Source organism: Eptatretus burgeri, chromosome 12 (assembly GCF_056783735.1).
Source record: "Eptatretus burgeri isolate ZD-2024b chromosome 12, Ebu_testis_v1, whole genome shotgun sequence".
Taxonomy (NCBI): domain Eukaryota; kingdom Metazoa; phylum Chordata; class Myxini; order Myxiniformes; family Myxinidae; genus Eptatretus; species Eptatretus burgeri.
Window position 1 is genome coordinate 60452613 of NC_140972.1, and position 17813 is coordinate 60470425.

Genomic DNA, 17813 nt, shown 5'->3' on the forward strand with positions numbered 1-17813 from the left:
CTAAGTGCACATGCTTACCATCAGCTCAATCTAACTTAACATCTTCATCCCTTTACCAGTCCCATATAATCCATAAGGAGGGAATTAAGCTCGAGTGACAAACACAATGGTCTCCTCTTTTTAAGATACAGTGGAATATTTAATATGTGCAACCTAAAAGCAGATGAGACAACGAGCTTTGTGCCCACTCAAAAGATAGCATGCTGCAAGGTGAATCATCCCCCTTACAGGCACTGCGTTCACGAGGATGACTGTTTATTTTTGTTAAATTCGACTCCACGAGACAAGAAATCCAGAACCAGGAAGCTCAGAAGCGAGCACGCCACCAAATTAGCTATCCTACCACCTCCCAAGTCTACAACATCCAGAATTCCATCAAGATCTCCCATGCGAGTATTATTTTGGCACAACTGTGCTTGGCTTCCCAAATCGGACAGGATCAGGCACATTCAAGTTAAGTCGCAAGCTAAATTACCGAGTTGTGATTATTTTTTTTCAACTCTTGGTGCTTTTTCTTTGTCTGCCCCATCTCCATCAGTTCCAAACGAGTCTACTGTCAACAGGTTTGTCGAGGCTGATGGATTAGCTCAGAGGTAACATGTTCGTCTTAGAACTGTCGAGTCTGGAATTTGGTTTCCAACCAAATTACAAACTATCACCCTGATGCTGCATATGCTGAGAACCATTGCATCAATGAGTGAGTCATCCTTTTGAGAGATATTAAGCTGTATGTACTGTTTGCTAGTGCACTGTGGTGAATGGGAAAGATCCTCCGGTGCCTTTTAAAATGAGTAGGAGATGTTGTGCTAGTATCCAGGCAAAATTCAAAAATTCCTGCCAAAAATCTACAGCGCCTGAGTTGTGACAGAGTGGTGATCTGTCCGGGGTTGCTTCTCAGTCATAGAAGCACTCACGTCTCATCGTGAGTGGGTGGCTCTGCAACATTCTCTCTAAAGGAGTATCAGCCTGCATCAACAACAACAATCTGTTTTAGGCTCTTCCGTGTAACTTGAGATCTGTATCTTAATATCTGTCAAAATATTCTGAGCAAGGTCATTGGCGAAGCCCACGGCATTGTTCCAAAATATGTAACTACTGTCAAACCAACTCACACAACACGAGCAAGCTTGGACCCATGAAGACAGTCGGAAACCACGGCAAAAAAGACAAAGTGCAAATGAGATCGATGAGATCAGGCAGCCATTTTGTAATTAGTATCAAAGTCCCAATTTCTGAAACACTTGACAGAGTAATTAAAGGAAAATCGGGATGAAAGCCATTTTCTCTCAGTACCTTGAGAAATGCTTTCCTTGTAGACGAGAGCATGAAAGGTTACCATATTAGTGCTGGCAGAAGACCTTTTTCTTTTAAAATTACAAGGCAGAACTTTGTGCATGGAAACAGAACATTTTAGCTCTGCGCGTCAAGATGCAATATATATATGTTAGGTTCTTTAGTGGACCTGTGGCCTGTTTAGAAATCTTCATGGTACAGTTTTGATTTTGGGAACATTTGCCTGTACAAAAAGAACCAATTGGTGCCAATCGGTGCCTCACTTACAAGACGTGTAATTAACAAATGAAGTCTTTGTGAGCAAACTTTTTATACACTTCGGTATCCGAATCATATTCAATTATCACTCAAATACACTTACAGTTGTTAAATGAAAATAATCTATATGTTTTTAACATAAATTTTCAAAGAACTGGCATCTAAAAAAAAAAAAAAGGAAGCTGGTGAAAAATCATGAATACTGCAATCACCCTGTGCTGTATCTTACAGGTCTGGGAAGCATAATAATGCCTATTGAAGTATGCAATACGTTCTCATCCTTTCCCCCAGCAAAGCCACGCTTTACACAGCCAGCCAAGATGCGCCAACGTGTGATTGCACGTCCTCTTGGAAGCTCGGTGCGTCTCAAGTGTGCTGCAAGTGGCAAGCCACGGCCTGACATCACCTGGTTCAAGGATGATAAGCTTCTGCCACCCCCATCGCTACCACCTCCACCAGGCCGCACCACAAGCAAGAAGCCCTGGACGCTTGGCCTGCGTAATCTACAACCAGAAGACAGCGGCAGCTACATGTGTCGTGTCTCCAACCGCCTGGGAGAAATAAGTGCCACGTATCGCCTTGATGTTATTGGTATGACTAGTTATATTGTTATCGTATACCTAAGTTCATTGTATAATATAGAAACTAGCTGAGGAGGTAAAACACAATACAATATCAAATTACAAGGAGAAAGATCCATTCTTTGAGCCGCATATATAATCCTTCTTACAATCCCCACTAAATCAACAATGCAACTGGACAAGTGATTGGCAAGAAACAATGAAAAATAAAATACCGTTTATCAATTATAATTGAATATGTTCTAAAATGGAGACATTTACCAGACTCGGTGGTATAATGGTTAAAGCGGCCCTGCTCTGAGTCTGGGAGGTCACCAGGTCGGCAGTTCATACCCTGGCCGAGTTATAGCAAATACTTTTAAAATTATGCGTGCAACTTCCTTGCTTGATGCTCAGCATTTAAAAACGACAGAATATCGACAAACAACCATTGCACAAGCTTGATGGGCCTAATTGCCTCCTCCTGCATTGAAGTACCTTGTAAGGGAGCAAATATTTTTTCCAGGTTATTCCCAGGTACATGGCAGAATGTGAGAAAAAATATAAAAGCCTCGATTTTTTTTCTGTCAGCATAAATAATAACTATAAAACATCTCAAAATGCAACGCCCGTCTGCGTCCACTTTGTACTCAAACTAAATTTGATGAAAACAACAACTAAAAATAAGTAAAATGTATTCATCACTGTTGTCCATCTTTTCACAATAAAGGTTTGTTGAAAAATTGATGCCAAAAGCTCAAATAGTATACTAGAAAGAATCTCAAAATGCAAGCGGACAAGATAAAGAAACCCGAAAGCGAATGTGAAACCTGGCAGTATCACGCTGCGCAGCGATGGATGGGCTAATAAGGCTTATTTGTACTTAGTGTGACTTTGCCCTTTGATATTTTGACTTAATTATTAATTAGTCTTCCCCAGGCAAAAAATAGCTTTCCTTTCCTACAGTAATTGTCTGCAGACTCCTGTAGTTTGACCCGTTGGCAACTAAAGTATATGAGAGTACAACTCTCAGATACTATAGATTTGGCTAGAGCATTTTTGCCTGGTTCTTCATAGTCTCATAATATAGGTTTGTTGACAATTTGATGACAAAAGCTCAAAGGGTAAAAACGTTCTGGCCTGGATAGAGCTATATAGAGCCTGGGTGACAGGCATATATTCATAATAATATAGGCCCACACTTGCCAGTATAAGGTGTGTTCACGATAAGTTGATTAACATTTCAAGGCTCGAACCAATCCTGGACAGATTGCCACTCCATCACAGGATACTCGACGAAAAGTGGCAGGAATTTGTAATTTGTTCAGGGTGCCGGAGATAACACACTTACTCTTTGCGAAAGATACCATAGAATTTTAAAGACAACCAATGACCAGTGCTGGAAAGCAGGTCCTCTGGCTTCACTTCCTCCAGATGGAAGGCATACACGATGCCTCAAGTTGCATGCGTACACCAGGGTGATAGTCAAATAGCTGGATCGGGATTCAAACCCAGGCGAGACAACTCAAAAATGAATGCACGTCGATTATTTTGCCAGGCTAGACTTTGAATAAAAAGCGAAGATCACAAAGGAGATTAGGATGAAAAGAGAAATTGGGAATGTTCGTGAAAGTTAGAGGAAACGGGTGAACTGAAAATTTCAGTAGTTTTTACATGAATAACATGAGGATGGCCCCGGCTTTTATGGGTCAACCTGCCAAGAAGATTAAATAAAGAAAAGGACAGTCATAAGGCTCTTTAGGAATAATCAAATGAATGTTTGTCTATACTAATAAGTGTCAGTGTGTCAGTATGTCTCATCCACAACTCCAACCCATGAAACCTCGCAGCCTGAAACTTCGCATGCACACTAAGAAAACTCCAAGGAAGTGCATGATTGAAAATTGGGTGTTAGGGTGAATTAAAACACCCCTATTGAAGACAATTAATGGACTTATTTAATTATATCCTATATCAGGCGCATCCTTGCACACCCTCGCACACCTCACACACTCGATGGGGGGGGGGTCCTAATTCGCCATTTGGCTCGGCCTATTCAAACACGCCTCCATTTGGAAACACGATCAATCTACTCTCATGACTAATTAAAGTATGTAATCAAAATATTATGTCGGATTTGAGAATCGGATCTGGTGGACAAAATAAGTGTCAAATCTGGAGTGAAATCCAAAAATTTTAATAAATTAGCGATTTTTATAACTTCGTGTATTTATGAAAGCAAAGCATTAAACTTAACTTTTTCTGCTGTTCGGACGATTATATTGAGTGAAGGAAAAATTACGGAATATGCAGAAAGTGTAAATTCATTGAGTGAAATGCTTCATAACCTGATTTGCAATGCACGACGGCACAATCCACAGGGGGGTCCTTGTTTTGGGCAATTACATACGCAGTTTGCTCTTTCCGTTTTGGGAAATTTGCTAACATTACCAAATATTAATACAAATACACTATTATAGTTCTGCCAATATTATTCAAAGGCGGTAGTTTCTGCGAGCGAAGAGATACATTGACAGCACACATGGACGTGGCAGAAATGGGAACAAATGACTCTCCGTAGAGTGTGTGCATACCTGTTCTCGGCTGCGTGTGTTCGGTGTGTGGGTTTCGCGGGTGTGCGATCTGAACTCGAACTTGGGCCTGTGGTGCATGGCACTGTGGAGAAGGTTAGGTAACCGTCTCGCAAACCATGTATTTCTGCAGCGCCGAAGCCTTGTGGGGAGTGGGCGTTCTATGGCATCAAAACCACATAGGACTGCATGCAGGCAGGCCCATACCAAATAGCATTAGTTTTGATTTTTAAATGCTACCACCCGGTTTGATATAGAACATGGTGGTTAGAAATGAAACACTGCTGTTGAGCGTGTTTTATCACCCCAGTAATGCCCTGGTACGCCGCCTCCCCCATTTTCTCCCCTCAAACTGCTTTCCCGTGCCATTACCTCATGCTGCTTTCCCTTTCCTTCGCACTGCCTCCCCTCCCCCTCATGCTGCTTCCCCCCCCTCACGCTGCTTCCCCCTCGTACTGCCTTACCCCCACATGCTGCTCCCCCCAATCTTGCGCTGCCTTCCCCCCCCACCCACACTACCTCCCACCCTCTCCTGTTGCCTTCTCTCCCCCCCCCTCACGCTGCCTTCCATTCCCTTCTCTCACGCGATCCTCCTCCCAACCTCCCTCCTCCACCATACAACCATCCGGAGGTTGAGGAGAGTAAAGAGTGTCAAAGAATGTGCCAATTGCCCAAATGAAAGCTTTAAAAAAAAATTTAAATTTTTTTTTAGCAGTCGGAACTGCTGCTTGGATCGATTCAGTTTTTCTAAAGCAATGAATCGCCAGATCATGGCAGGATAGCTGAGAAGTACGCATGCTCCCACTAAGCTGTCTCGCCTGAGTTCATATCCCGACTCAGCTATAAACTGTCACTGGTGTTTCACTGACAGGGTGATTCATCAATGTGTGTGCTGTCTTTCGGATGGACGTTAAACTGGGTGTCACATCTGCCGGAATCACCCCTCTTCCTCTCCCTCCCCCCTCCCCTCACTCCCCACTCCCTCTCTCACCCCTCTCTCTCCCACCCCTATCCCTCTCTCTCCCACCCCTATCCCTCTCTCTCCCACCCCTATCCCTCTCTTCCTCTCCACCTCCCGTCCCTTCCATCCTTCCTCTATCCTTCCCCTCTCTCTTCCCTCCCTCCCCACCCCTCCCCCTTAATATACCCGTCAGTGAAATGACGGGTTGTATTTGCTCGTCTCCAACAAAAGAGCTGTAAAAATGGTGACATTTTTAAAGTGCATCATGCATCAAAATACTATTCACTCCTTTCATTCCAAATGAAACCAATTCCCATTGCACCATCTTAAATTCCTAAATACTGCGCTTGTGAAATCAAAACTGGAACAAACACTTAGTGCGCAGCAACACACATTTGAAACAACCTGAGTGGGCTGTCATGAGAAGATCACGGAACATTGCACACTGATGTCGGGCAGATACACCGTGGGATGGTGTCATAGGGTCTCGCCAAAAGATTGAAATGAATGTAGTTTGGTATTCTTTCGAAACAAGCAATTATTCAGTTACCTTGATATCTGGAGAGGTTTACCTCTACTAGAGTAGGAACTCAAACTCAGGCCCTTGACCTTGAGGTATTGCTTTGATTATGGAGAAATAATATACATCGCTACCAGCACACAGTTGCAACCAATGATTAAAGATAAAATGGCAGAATTGAATCCCACATTTTATGTGAAATGATCACCCAAACATTGTCACACTTTTAGGATAAAGGAAACAATGCCCTGCACTTGGGCAGCACCATAATAGCGATTTAAAGTAATAAGAGTAAACAGACTTTATGAAATGTTCTGTTATGAGAGAAATGTTCTCAGGTTAATCCTGCCTGCCCCCCTCCCTCCCCACTTCCCCATTCCATTAGAACCTATGCCTTCAAAACCCATACTGACTGGAACCCACCCGATAAACACGACGGTGGAGTACGGCGGCTCCACGTCACTCCAATGCAAGGTGCGTAGCGATGTGAAGCCCACCATACAGTGGCTGAAGCGCAATAATCCAGGCTTTGAGCTCAAAGAAAACTCCACCATTGAAATCAATGGCGAATACTTTACCGTACTGCGCACTGGAGTGGTGTGGTCACGGCCTGATGGCTCGTATCTCAACAAGCTGGTGATAACAAGAGCCAGTGCAACGGATGCTGGCATGTACATCTGCCTTGGTGCCAATGCTCTGGGCCACAGCTTCCGCAGTGCCTTCCTCACTGTACTGCCAAGTAAGTTGCTATATCATAACACCACAGCTTAAAAACAAGAAAGAACAAGACATAATTTGGCGTTGCGATGCCGACCAATGTGCCTCCGCACACATCATTACATCATTATACATACTTGTACCCAGTTTAATTTAAAGCCCTTCAGCTGTTCTCAAGTATCACATTTTACCTGACATGACCGCTTGATGCCGAAAATCAATCAGTTCATCGTTGCATCATAATACATAGTGATACCAAGTTTGATCAAAATCCCATCATTGGTTCACAAGTTGGCGCAGTAACAGAATTTGTCCCCAACAGAACCTCTGACCTTTAACCTATTGACCCCATAATAAAATCAGTTCATCATTAACTCATTTATACATAATTGTACCAAGTTTGACTTGGATCCCTTCAGCCGTTCTTAAGTTATCACTGCAACGAAAACCTCTCATGGACGCACAGACAGATTGATGGACGGACGGACAACCAGAAAACATAATGCCTCCCGTAACTTCATCAGCAGAGGGATAAAAAGAAAAATAAGCACAGCCAGACAAGAATTGCACTGAAGTCTGTGACCTGAGATTGAACCGTTTCGGCCTGAGAATAGGTCTACTCTCTCCGATTTGGTTGAAAATTGATGCTGTACTTTGTTCAATTTGTGGTCAGCGGTGCCTTTTAACTTTTCTATTTTGAATCATACATTCCAACTGCCCTGACCATATATATATATATATATATATATATATATATATATATATATATATATATATATATATATATATATATATATATATATATATATATATATATATATATACATATATATATATATATATATATATATATATATATATATATATATATTATACATATATATATATATATATATATATATATATATATATATATATATATATATATATATATATATATATATATATATATATATATATATATATATATATATATATATATATATATATATATATATATATATATATATATATATATATATATATATATATATATATATATATATATATATATATATATATATATATATATATATATATATATATATATATATATATATATATATATATATATATATATATATATATACATATATCGATATATATAATATACATATATATAATATACATATATATATAGATATATACATATATAATATACATATATATATATATATATATATATATATATATATATATATACATATATCAATATATATATATATATATATATATATATATATATATATATATATATATATATATATATATATATATATACATATATCAATATATATAATATACATATATATTATACATATATATATATCGATACACATACATATATATACATATATATACACATACATATATATACACGAGCATATACCCGTGCTCCGCACGGAGTTGAATGGGTGGCAAACAGTGGATGAGGCATAATAGTTGATGGTATGGGAAGCTGAGAAGGGTGTCATTAGGGATGTGATGCACTATGGTTACCTGTCCTTAGTTTTCTAAAGGACCTCCCTGAAGATGACATTTTGGGTGAGTGTCTTGTTGCTGAATAGTCATTGTGAGGAATTATTGTCCACTTTGATAGATATATAGGAGTAACCTCTTGCACATGAAAATGCAACATATAGTTGGCCATGGGAGAACACAGGGGCTGGGAGGTATATTCCGAGTTTGTCAAATGTTTGGCCCTGGGATTTGTTTATGGTCATCGAGTATGCGAGTCTGACTGGAAATTGCATCCTCTGCAGTGAGACTGGAAGGTTGGCGTCTGATGGGGCAAGTTTTACATGATATAGGTTTAGCCTTAGACTGAACAGGAGCAGTGGAGGGTGACCGAGAATCAGAATGCAAATTTCAATGAACGGCACTTTTTGGCACACATCCGACGATCAAACAACGCTTGGACGCTTTAATTTGAAGATCACACACGCAAGACATAACACAGGTAACGATAGCGGTTGAAATTGACAATTAATGTAATGAACGCAGTTGTTTTGGTGCATCCAACAATCGAACACCTCTCTAATTTGAACAGTTAACATGCACACATTCAAGGTACAGAATCTATTGTCGGACACCGCGCTTTCGAAGAGTAAAGAAAAGAAGAGAATCCGGGCAATGAAGGGATGACCTCATACCCGTTCCCTGGTTCCCCCTACCTTCAGATTATAGCCTTTGATGTTATCTGGACGTAGGCCTAGTGAAACTTATTTTTGGGTGTTTTTAATATGTACGTTGGATTTCAGACACAAATTGACAGTCTAAGAGGGCGTGTTCAGTCCGGGAAAGAGCCAATCAGGGTACATCATGTTGGCAGAGCTCTGGCGCTCATCGTTCCCTTCCTTCCACGCTGATTTTTAAAACATGACAACCATTGCTGATGTTCTGAGCTATACTATTTATTATCAGTTGTGTTTATGTTCAGTGTTTGATGCAATGAGTACTCCCTTACTCGAGCTCATATTTTTTGGATAGATGGCAGCAATTACCGGACAGCAGTTCAGCGATGGCAACCGAACGGGAATAAATGCGGCCGTCGATGTGTTGAAAATCTTGTTGAAGCCACGTTGTCATCCAATTCCAGCTTAGAAATTTAGTGCATCGTCTTCGTCACATTAAGAAACCCCAGTATATGGGAAATGAGCGCATTCCTGCCAGCGGTTTCGGAGGGGAAACGTCAAATTATGCGCAGACGTTAACAGAAATAATATATTTAAAAAATAAATCTTTACTTTAAATACAATGTTTCTTGGAACATTTTTTGTGTCAAATTCACCTTCTGAGGTAGTCAGCATGTGCAGAAAAGGGTTTCACATTGCAGACGCTGTTTTCGAGGAGTGGCATTATGCCTCTTGGCGGTGACGGTCTGTCGACGACAGACGTAATGACGTCAGTGAATGACCGATGATGTCATGACGGAATTACGCCTCTCAGCGGTGACGTCACATGTCGCTATGCAAACGAATGGAAAAATTAGAAAATCGCCCAAAATTCCCAAACATGTCGGTCTGGCGCGATCTCACATAACCCATGCTGTTCATTAGACCACAGAGCACCGGCATGCCGAAAGTGGCGACAATCCGTCCGGCAGTTTTGGAGGAGATACGTCAAATTACACGCAGACATTAACAGAAATTACATATATATGTGTATATATATATATATATATATATATATATATATATATATATATATATATATATATATATATATATATATATATATATATATATATATATATATATATATATATATATATATAGATATATATATATATATATATATATGTATATATATATATATATATATATATATATATATATATATATATATATATATATATATATATATATATATATATATATATATATGTATATATATATATATATATATATATATATGTATATATATATATATATATATATATATATATATGTATATATATATGTATATATATATATATATATATATATATATATATATATATATATATATATATATATATATGTGTATGTATATATATATATATATATATATATATATATATATATATATATATATATATATATATATATATATATATATATATATATATATATACTAGTAGGGTATACTTACACATTGTGTAAGCATACAAACTGTCCTTCCCTATTGTCTCAGGTCACTCGCCTGCATTGGATTTTTCATTTTTTTTTCTTCATTTATTTATATTTACATTTACGGATGCTTCCTGATGGTTCTGTGATTTTTCCTGGTGTATCGGCTTCGATGTCCATTGACACACAAAATTACCGTGCTTCACCATTGTCTCTCGTGGCTCACCTGGAAAATTTTTTTGTTATTCTTTTTTCATTTTTTTATATTTTCAATTATTATTGATGTTGGCCGACGATTCTCTGATTTTTCCCAGTGTACCAGCTTCGATGGCCATCGGCACTCATAATTTCACCTTTCTACATCACCCAGCAGGTACTGATCTGTAATATCAGTCAGTAAGTGAGTCAGTCAGTCAGTGGTTAGAAAGACCTTTATATAGTAGATATGTAGTTACAACGCATATGCCTTTAATGTCTCTACAATGTTATAACATGCCAAGAGCATTCAAATCTTTACAAGTATGCAAATATATTTGGTCAATTGCTTTCACATTCTTATAAATTGAATCCTGATGCTACCCATTTGCTTCTTGGACGGCTCAAAGTTCAAAGGGATTACACGGTAGCCTTTTCTGACTATTTTGGCATTAAAGCACCACCCTTCCTAACTGCCTTCTAATCAAAGAATAATTCTTCAGAATATCACCAGTGCTTGCCTCGTTGAATTTCTGTGTGAACGAACGATTCCTATGCTTTCAATAACAACACACAGTTCTGCTTTAATATCATGCACATTAACGTAGTAATCGCCCAAACTCTACTGTTCAGCAGGGGTAATGCAATATGAAAGGGTAATGTAATGGGGTATATATGAAGGAGTCAAACATTTAATTGTGTGCAAGCATGTTCTTCATTCATTACTGATCACGTCCACTCGAAAAAAAAAATTCCCACCAGTCCGATAAACTAACACTCTTTTCCGTGAGAGAGAGAGATGTCATCGAGCCATGTTGCTAATTTGTAAACTTAAGCTGGCTTGACATTTTTCTCGCCATTTCATTCCGTACACTGTCCCCGGTCTTGCAAATACCCAGAATGCTTTGCAGATGTGACCTAACACCTCAAGCAGGAATTGCCACTTCCTCTCTGTAAACTTTCAGTGATCTGCAATTCTTTTTAAACTTTATCTCGAGCAAAAAAAAAATTACACTGCAGGTTAACCTCAAAGCACAGTTGGATTTCCACTTTCACCATTTCCTACTGCTACTGGCATGTCTGTAATAATTTGGTTCATTTTCAAATGCATATCCCTTTTAACGATTCTGCTACCAGTACTGGTTTTTACCATCTCGTGTCATTCTCTTCAATGTTTCAAGACATTTCTGTGCACATTTTCCCACTATGATTACACGACACAAAAGCCTCGCCAACAGTGCTTTCCTCCCCTGCCTCAGAAGACTCGCTCAATTGCGATATGCTTGTGGTGGCTGTAGTTTATCCGAAATGTAGACATGATCTCCTGAGCCTTAGCTCGCAAAAGTAAGTGCCCCCATCTCATCACAAAACCTAAACACACCTCCTCTCTCCTGACGCTACAGGCTTAAACTAACACATGAATGAATGCAGGGCATTCTGAGATTATTTCTACCCTAATAAAAAATAAATTGAGCAAACTTCCAAAACAATAATTATCATTCTAATAACACAGTAATATAGGTGACATTACAAGGAACTTCAATACAGGAGGAGTCCGTTTGTCCCACAAAGCCTGCACAATGGTTGCCAACTGATGGTTGTTTATCTGTGCTCTATGCTTTTTTAAATGTTGAGCATCAAACAAGGAAGTAAGTGTGTGCCATTTTTAAAGTTTTTAGAATGACTCGATCGAGGTTTGAACCACCGACGTCCCAGACTCAGAGCGGATGCGCCAACCAAATCATGATGTAAATAACCCCATCAAAGAACGTGCTTTAACATCAAGACTAGCGATTTCAATGCTAATGTTTGTTGTGAAATGTATTTCGAAAGCACTGTTGTAAAATAATACAACTTAGTAATGCCCGTCTTTGAGATGTGAGTCACCATTCCACAATGTCATGTATTATGGTGAAATGAAACAGGGTGACGCACAGGCCAGAGGTTCGTCATTTTCATAACGCTGAAAAATAGGGGTTGGGGGTTCATTTCGCCTGTCCTATGATTTGTTTTCTCAGTAATCTTTTTTGTACCATACCTGCACCCAAATGATAAATAAAATCTGTTCTTGTGAGAAAACATTGGTTATGTTTTCGTGTGTGTATGTGTGTGTGTGTGTGTGTGTGTGTGTGTGTGTGTGTGTGTGTGTGTGTGTGTGTGTGTGTGTGTGTGTGTGTGTGTGTGTGTGTGTGTGTATGTATCAATGTATGTATATATATATATATATATATATATATATATATATATATATATATATATATATATATATATATATATATAATTAGAAATGAACAGGATAGAACATCATAAATGTATGTGGAAAAATTACAGGCTCAGACCAGGAATTGAAGCCAGGTCCTTTGGCAAACTGTACCAGTGCTTCTGCCATCTGAGCTATCTGGGCAACCCAGCAGCTGAGCAACGAAGACAACAGGGGGGAGACCCTCTCGAGAGCAGGCCCGAGCTGCTCCAATGATTGGCAGCGAGTGGCAAATCATACCAGTGCTCTGCCATCTGAGCTATTTGGGCAACCCACCAGATGAACAACGAAGACAACAGGGGGAAGACCCTGTCGAGAGCAGGCCCGAGCTGCTCCTATGGTTGGCAGTGAGTGCCCCGGAAGCATTGGAGAAAGAGAATGGCAATTGTATATGTGGAATAATTGCGTTGCTCAGCCAGTGGGTTGCCCAGGTGGCTCAGATGGCAGAGCACTGGTATGGTTTGCTTGAGGACCTGGGTTAAATTCCTGATCTGGGCCTGTAATTTGTGTAAGCATACAAATCATGTTTCCCCATTGTCTTGGGTTGCTCACCTGCATTTGATATTTCTTTCTTTTTTTCATTTATGGATGTTATCTGACAAATCTGTGATTTTTCCTGGTGTTTTGGCTTCGAAGTCGGTCAGCACACAAATTTACCATGCTTCTCCATTGTCTCGGGTCGCTCACCTGCAGTTTTTCATTTTTTTTTTTTCATTTAGTTTTATTTTCATTCATTGATGTCACAATTCTGTGATTTTTCCTAGTGTACCGGCTTCGATGTCCATCGGCATGAAAAATTAAAGTTTTTTACTTCACCTGGAAGATACCAATGTTTAATATCAGTCAGTGAGACCTTTATATACTAGATATTTACGGCCAGAATGTGCTCATAGCATATATATATATATATATATATATATATATATATATATATATATATATATATATATATATATATATATATATGTAACATACTTGATCTGAAGCTTGTTATGTGGAGCTTCCATTCATAAATGCATAGACATAGATGAACATACATGACACAACACAAAACTGTAAGGTGAGAGAAAGCCACTGAGCTTGGAGGAAATGATATGATTTCCCAGGCCACTCTGAGTACCTGCAACGTCATATTTATGAGCACTTTTCTTGTTGCACTTCATCGATCAATCTTCTTCTTCTTGCGTATGGCAGCTTGGCTGCCGGGTATGAATAATTTTGTTTGGGCATGACTATTCCGCTGATGCTGTGCCCCCATACCAGTACACTGGTACTCATTTTGACGACCTCAGAAGGATGACAGGCTGAGTCAACCCCACCTGGTGTTAATTCAGCGGCAAATGGGGCTTGAACGCAGGACCTTGAGATCTCAAGCCAGCCACCCTAACCGCTAAGCCAACACCAGTCATGGGGTCAATCAAGTAAGAACTCCATCCTCCCAATGGATGCCAACCTCTGGGTTTTGTTTTCCTGTGCTCTATCCTTTTAAATGCTGAGCATCAAGCAATGAAGCAACAGATACCATTTTTATGTCTTTGGTATGACTTGGCCAGGGTTCGAACTACCGACTTCCCAGACTTGGAGCGGACGCTCTTAACCATTATGCCACCGAGTCTGGTGACCTTGTTTCAAATGATCAGCTTTGTTTCAAAGTTATTATCCCAATTATTGGCCTTGTTTCAAACAACAGCATCGTAAATGTAACAATTATAAAGTTTGTTTTAATTAAAAAGTTTCCGCTGAAAGTTGGCTAATTGCCTGCGGTGGATACGGAATCTGTTTTGGGCATGGCGTTGTGGCTGTTGTGACTGTGCCATCGTGTTACTTACTGTCAGTGAAACGCTGTTTTATCCAGGTCGGATATCGAGTAATAAATACTTGTTGTCTATATTATTTTGAAGTACAGTACAGTTATTCGACTTTTGAAAAGAATCTTATTTCTTCTGATAATTAGAAAAATTTTGAGTGCTGCAACTGAAAGTCCTGATGATGAGTATGAATCTCTACCATCTGAACAAAGGTATTGGGCAGCATGCCCAAACTTGAAATGAAACCTTACAATTTCCAGGTGTTCATTTTCCCACAATGCAAATCAGCATGCACTGTATCGATCAATCTTACTGTAACGTTTGTACAACACTGAACACTACACGACCTCCTTTGATTCATTAAGCCAATGAAGGGACTTGCAAACTCGAGTAAAATAAAGCACCTTTTGATACTGCTGTCTGTTTGGAGTTGGTTTGAGGCCAATAATGCTTAAATTTGCACTGGCTCACACAGTGACCCCAAAATTAACCCCAACCTAACTAGTTTGGGATGTTTTGAAATGCCACCCGAGAACCAGTCAAGAGCACAATCCACTACACCTGAGCCTGCACTTGCCCCAATGGAGGAATTCAACGACATTTCACCTCGTGTCTACTAAAAGTCAACACAAAGTGTTCGGGACACGGTCCGACCTGTGCTCTCCACCAAAGGTGAACCAACATCATATAACCTCAAAGCACAACACATCCATCCATCCCTCTGGAGAAATCGAAAAGATGTCAGGAAATTATTTAACCACACTCAGTGGAGTAATGTGTGTGTCTGGGAGGAGTGTCCCCTCAGTGTCTGGAAGGACAGAGGTTTGATTCTAACCCCAGCTAAGTCATACCAGAGACCTTAAAAATGGTACCAAAGACCCATTTATAAAGGATAGAGCATGGACAAACAACCATTGTGAAGGCTTTGATGGGCCAAATGGACTCTTCCTGTGTTTAAGTTACTTGCAAGGGAACATATACATAACAAGCTGGTAGGCGGACATGGGTAGTCGCCTACCCAATAGAACCTGATGCAATGGGCCCGTTCGATGGGGAATAACATGAGGATTAAGCACAAGAAAATTCATGATTCTAGCATTTCATCATCATTCAAAAAATGTTGCAGATTGTTTTTTCGTTAAAATCCCCCCACATTTAGAGGTTTTTCGGTCGTTGCTAGGCAACGGAGGGGTCCATAGCAACGGTTCTTTCTCACACATAATTAGGACATACCATGAACCTACCATACCAGTTTCATGTATATCTGACTCATTGTCTCTGAGTTTTTTGATTGTTTTCGACCAGGGTTCATTCAAAGTCTATCTTCTCCGACAGTTTTCATAGGATCCGGCTGGAAATTTTTGACAATATGGCTGAATGTACTGCCCAGAGTCGCTCGTGGCCCGATTTTTGATTTTCGAAAAAATAAATTTTTTATGATTTTTCTAAAATTTCAAAGTCCCATTGCGAGGCAACAGTGGTGTCCATGGCAACGGTTCTCATTTGCACACAACCAGGTCATGGTATGAACCTACCAACCAAGTTTCATCGAAATCGCCATTGTATTAACTGAAATTGCTATTTTAAATACTGATAATAAGGGCAGAACAAATCTCAAAGAAAATTTTTTTTTTTTTCGACTGGATCGACGACCCAACAGACCGACACCACGACCAACAAATAAGGGGAGATCAAAAAAAAAATTTTTTTTTCGAATTTTTTTTTTTCGACTCGATCGACTAACCAATATATATATATATATATATATATATATATATATATATATATATATATATATATATATATATATATATATATATATATATATATATATATATAAATATATATATATATATATATATACATATATATATATACACACACATACTCGTGGGGTGTGCTTACACATTATGTGAGCATATGAACTGTGCTTCCCCATTGTCTCGGGTCACTCACCTGGATTTGATTTTTCATGTTTTTTCACATTTATTTATATTTTCATTTACGGATGGTTTCCAACGATTCTGTGACTTTTTTTCCGGTGTACTGACTTCGATGTCCATCGGCATGCAAAATTTCAGCTTTCTACATCACCCGGAAGGCACCGATCTTTAATATCAGTCAATAAGTTAGTCAGTCAGTGAGTCAGTGGTTAGAAAGAGCTTTATATATTACTTGAGGGGTGTGCTTACACATTGTGTAAGCATACGAACCGTGTTTCTCCATTGTCTTGGGTCATTCACCTGCATTTGATTTTTCTTTTCTTTTTTTCATTTATTTAGATTTTCAATGACGGATGCTTTCCGATGGTTCTGTGATTTTTTTCCCCTGGTGTATCGGCTTCAATGTCCATCGACACACAAGATTACCGTGCTTCCCCATTGTTTCGGGTGACTCACCTGCATCTTTTGCATTTATTTATATTTTCATTGATGGATGTTGTCCGACGAGTCTGTAATCTTTTTTTTCTGGTGTTCAGGCTTTGATATCCATCTGCACGCAAAATTTCAGGTTTCAACATCACCTGGAAGGCACCAATCTTTAATATCAGTCATTCAGTTAGTCAGTCAGTCAGTCAGTCAGTCAGAAATATATATATATATATATATATATATATATATATATATATATATATATATATATATATATATATATATATATATATATATATATATATATATATATATATATATATATATATAGTGTTACGGCTGTGGAAATTCGCAAACCACCATTCAGGTCCCGTAGGTGAGATAACTCTAAGTACATGTGTAGTTAGCCCCAACCCCGTTGTTTAGAGGGAATTTATGTGTTTCATTCGGGCTGCGACGCTTTGAGATAGCCGTTTTTCTGTTCTATCTTTATTTTGAACCAACCACGTCTCAACCGCCATAACCATCAAACCACCACTGATAAACCCTCCACCACCCTCACCTCTCTCCTTCTACAGCCATTCCCGCACCACCTGTGAACACTGAGCGTCGGGCTGTCTTGGGCTCG

General features: G+C 39.0%; 1 protein-coding gene across 5 annotated transcripts in view; it reads left to right on the forward strand.

Annotated features, from left to right (window-relative positions):
* LOC147015719 (fibroblast growth factor receptor-like 1) overlaps positions 1-17813 on the forward strand; it is a 303397-nt gene that overhangs the window by 246108 nt on the left and 39476 nt on the right. For 4 of the 5 annotated variants that reach the window (XM_085848165.1, XM_085848162.1, XM_085848164.1 and 1 more), the window contains 2 exons: positions 1843-2142; positions 6569-6922. In XM_085848165.1, the coding sequence (XP_085704291.1) occupies positions 1843-2142; positions 6569-6922 (654 nt within the window). Of the gene's footprint in view, positions 1-1842; positions 2143-6568; positions 6923-17763 lie in introns of all 5 variants that reach the window. The other variant, XM_085848166.1, reaches the window with a different exon arrangement.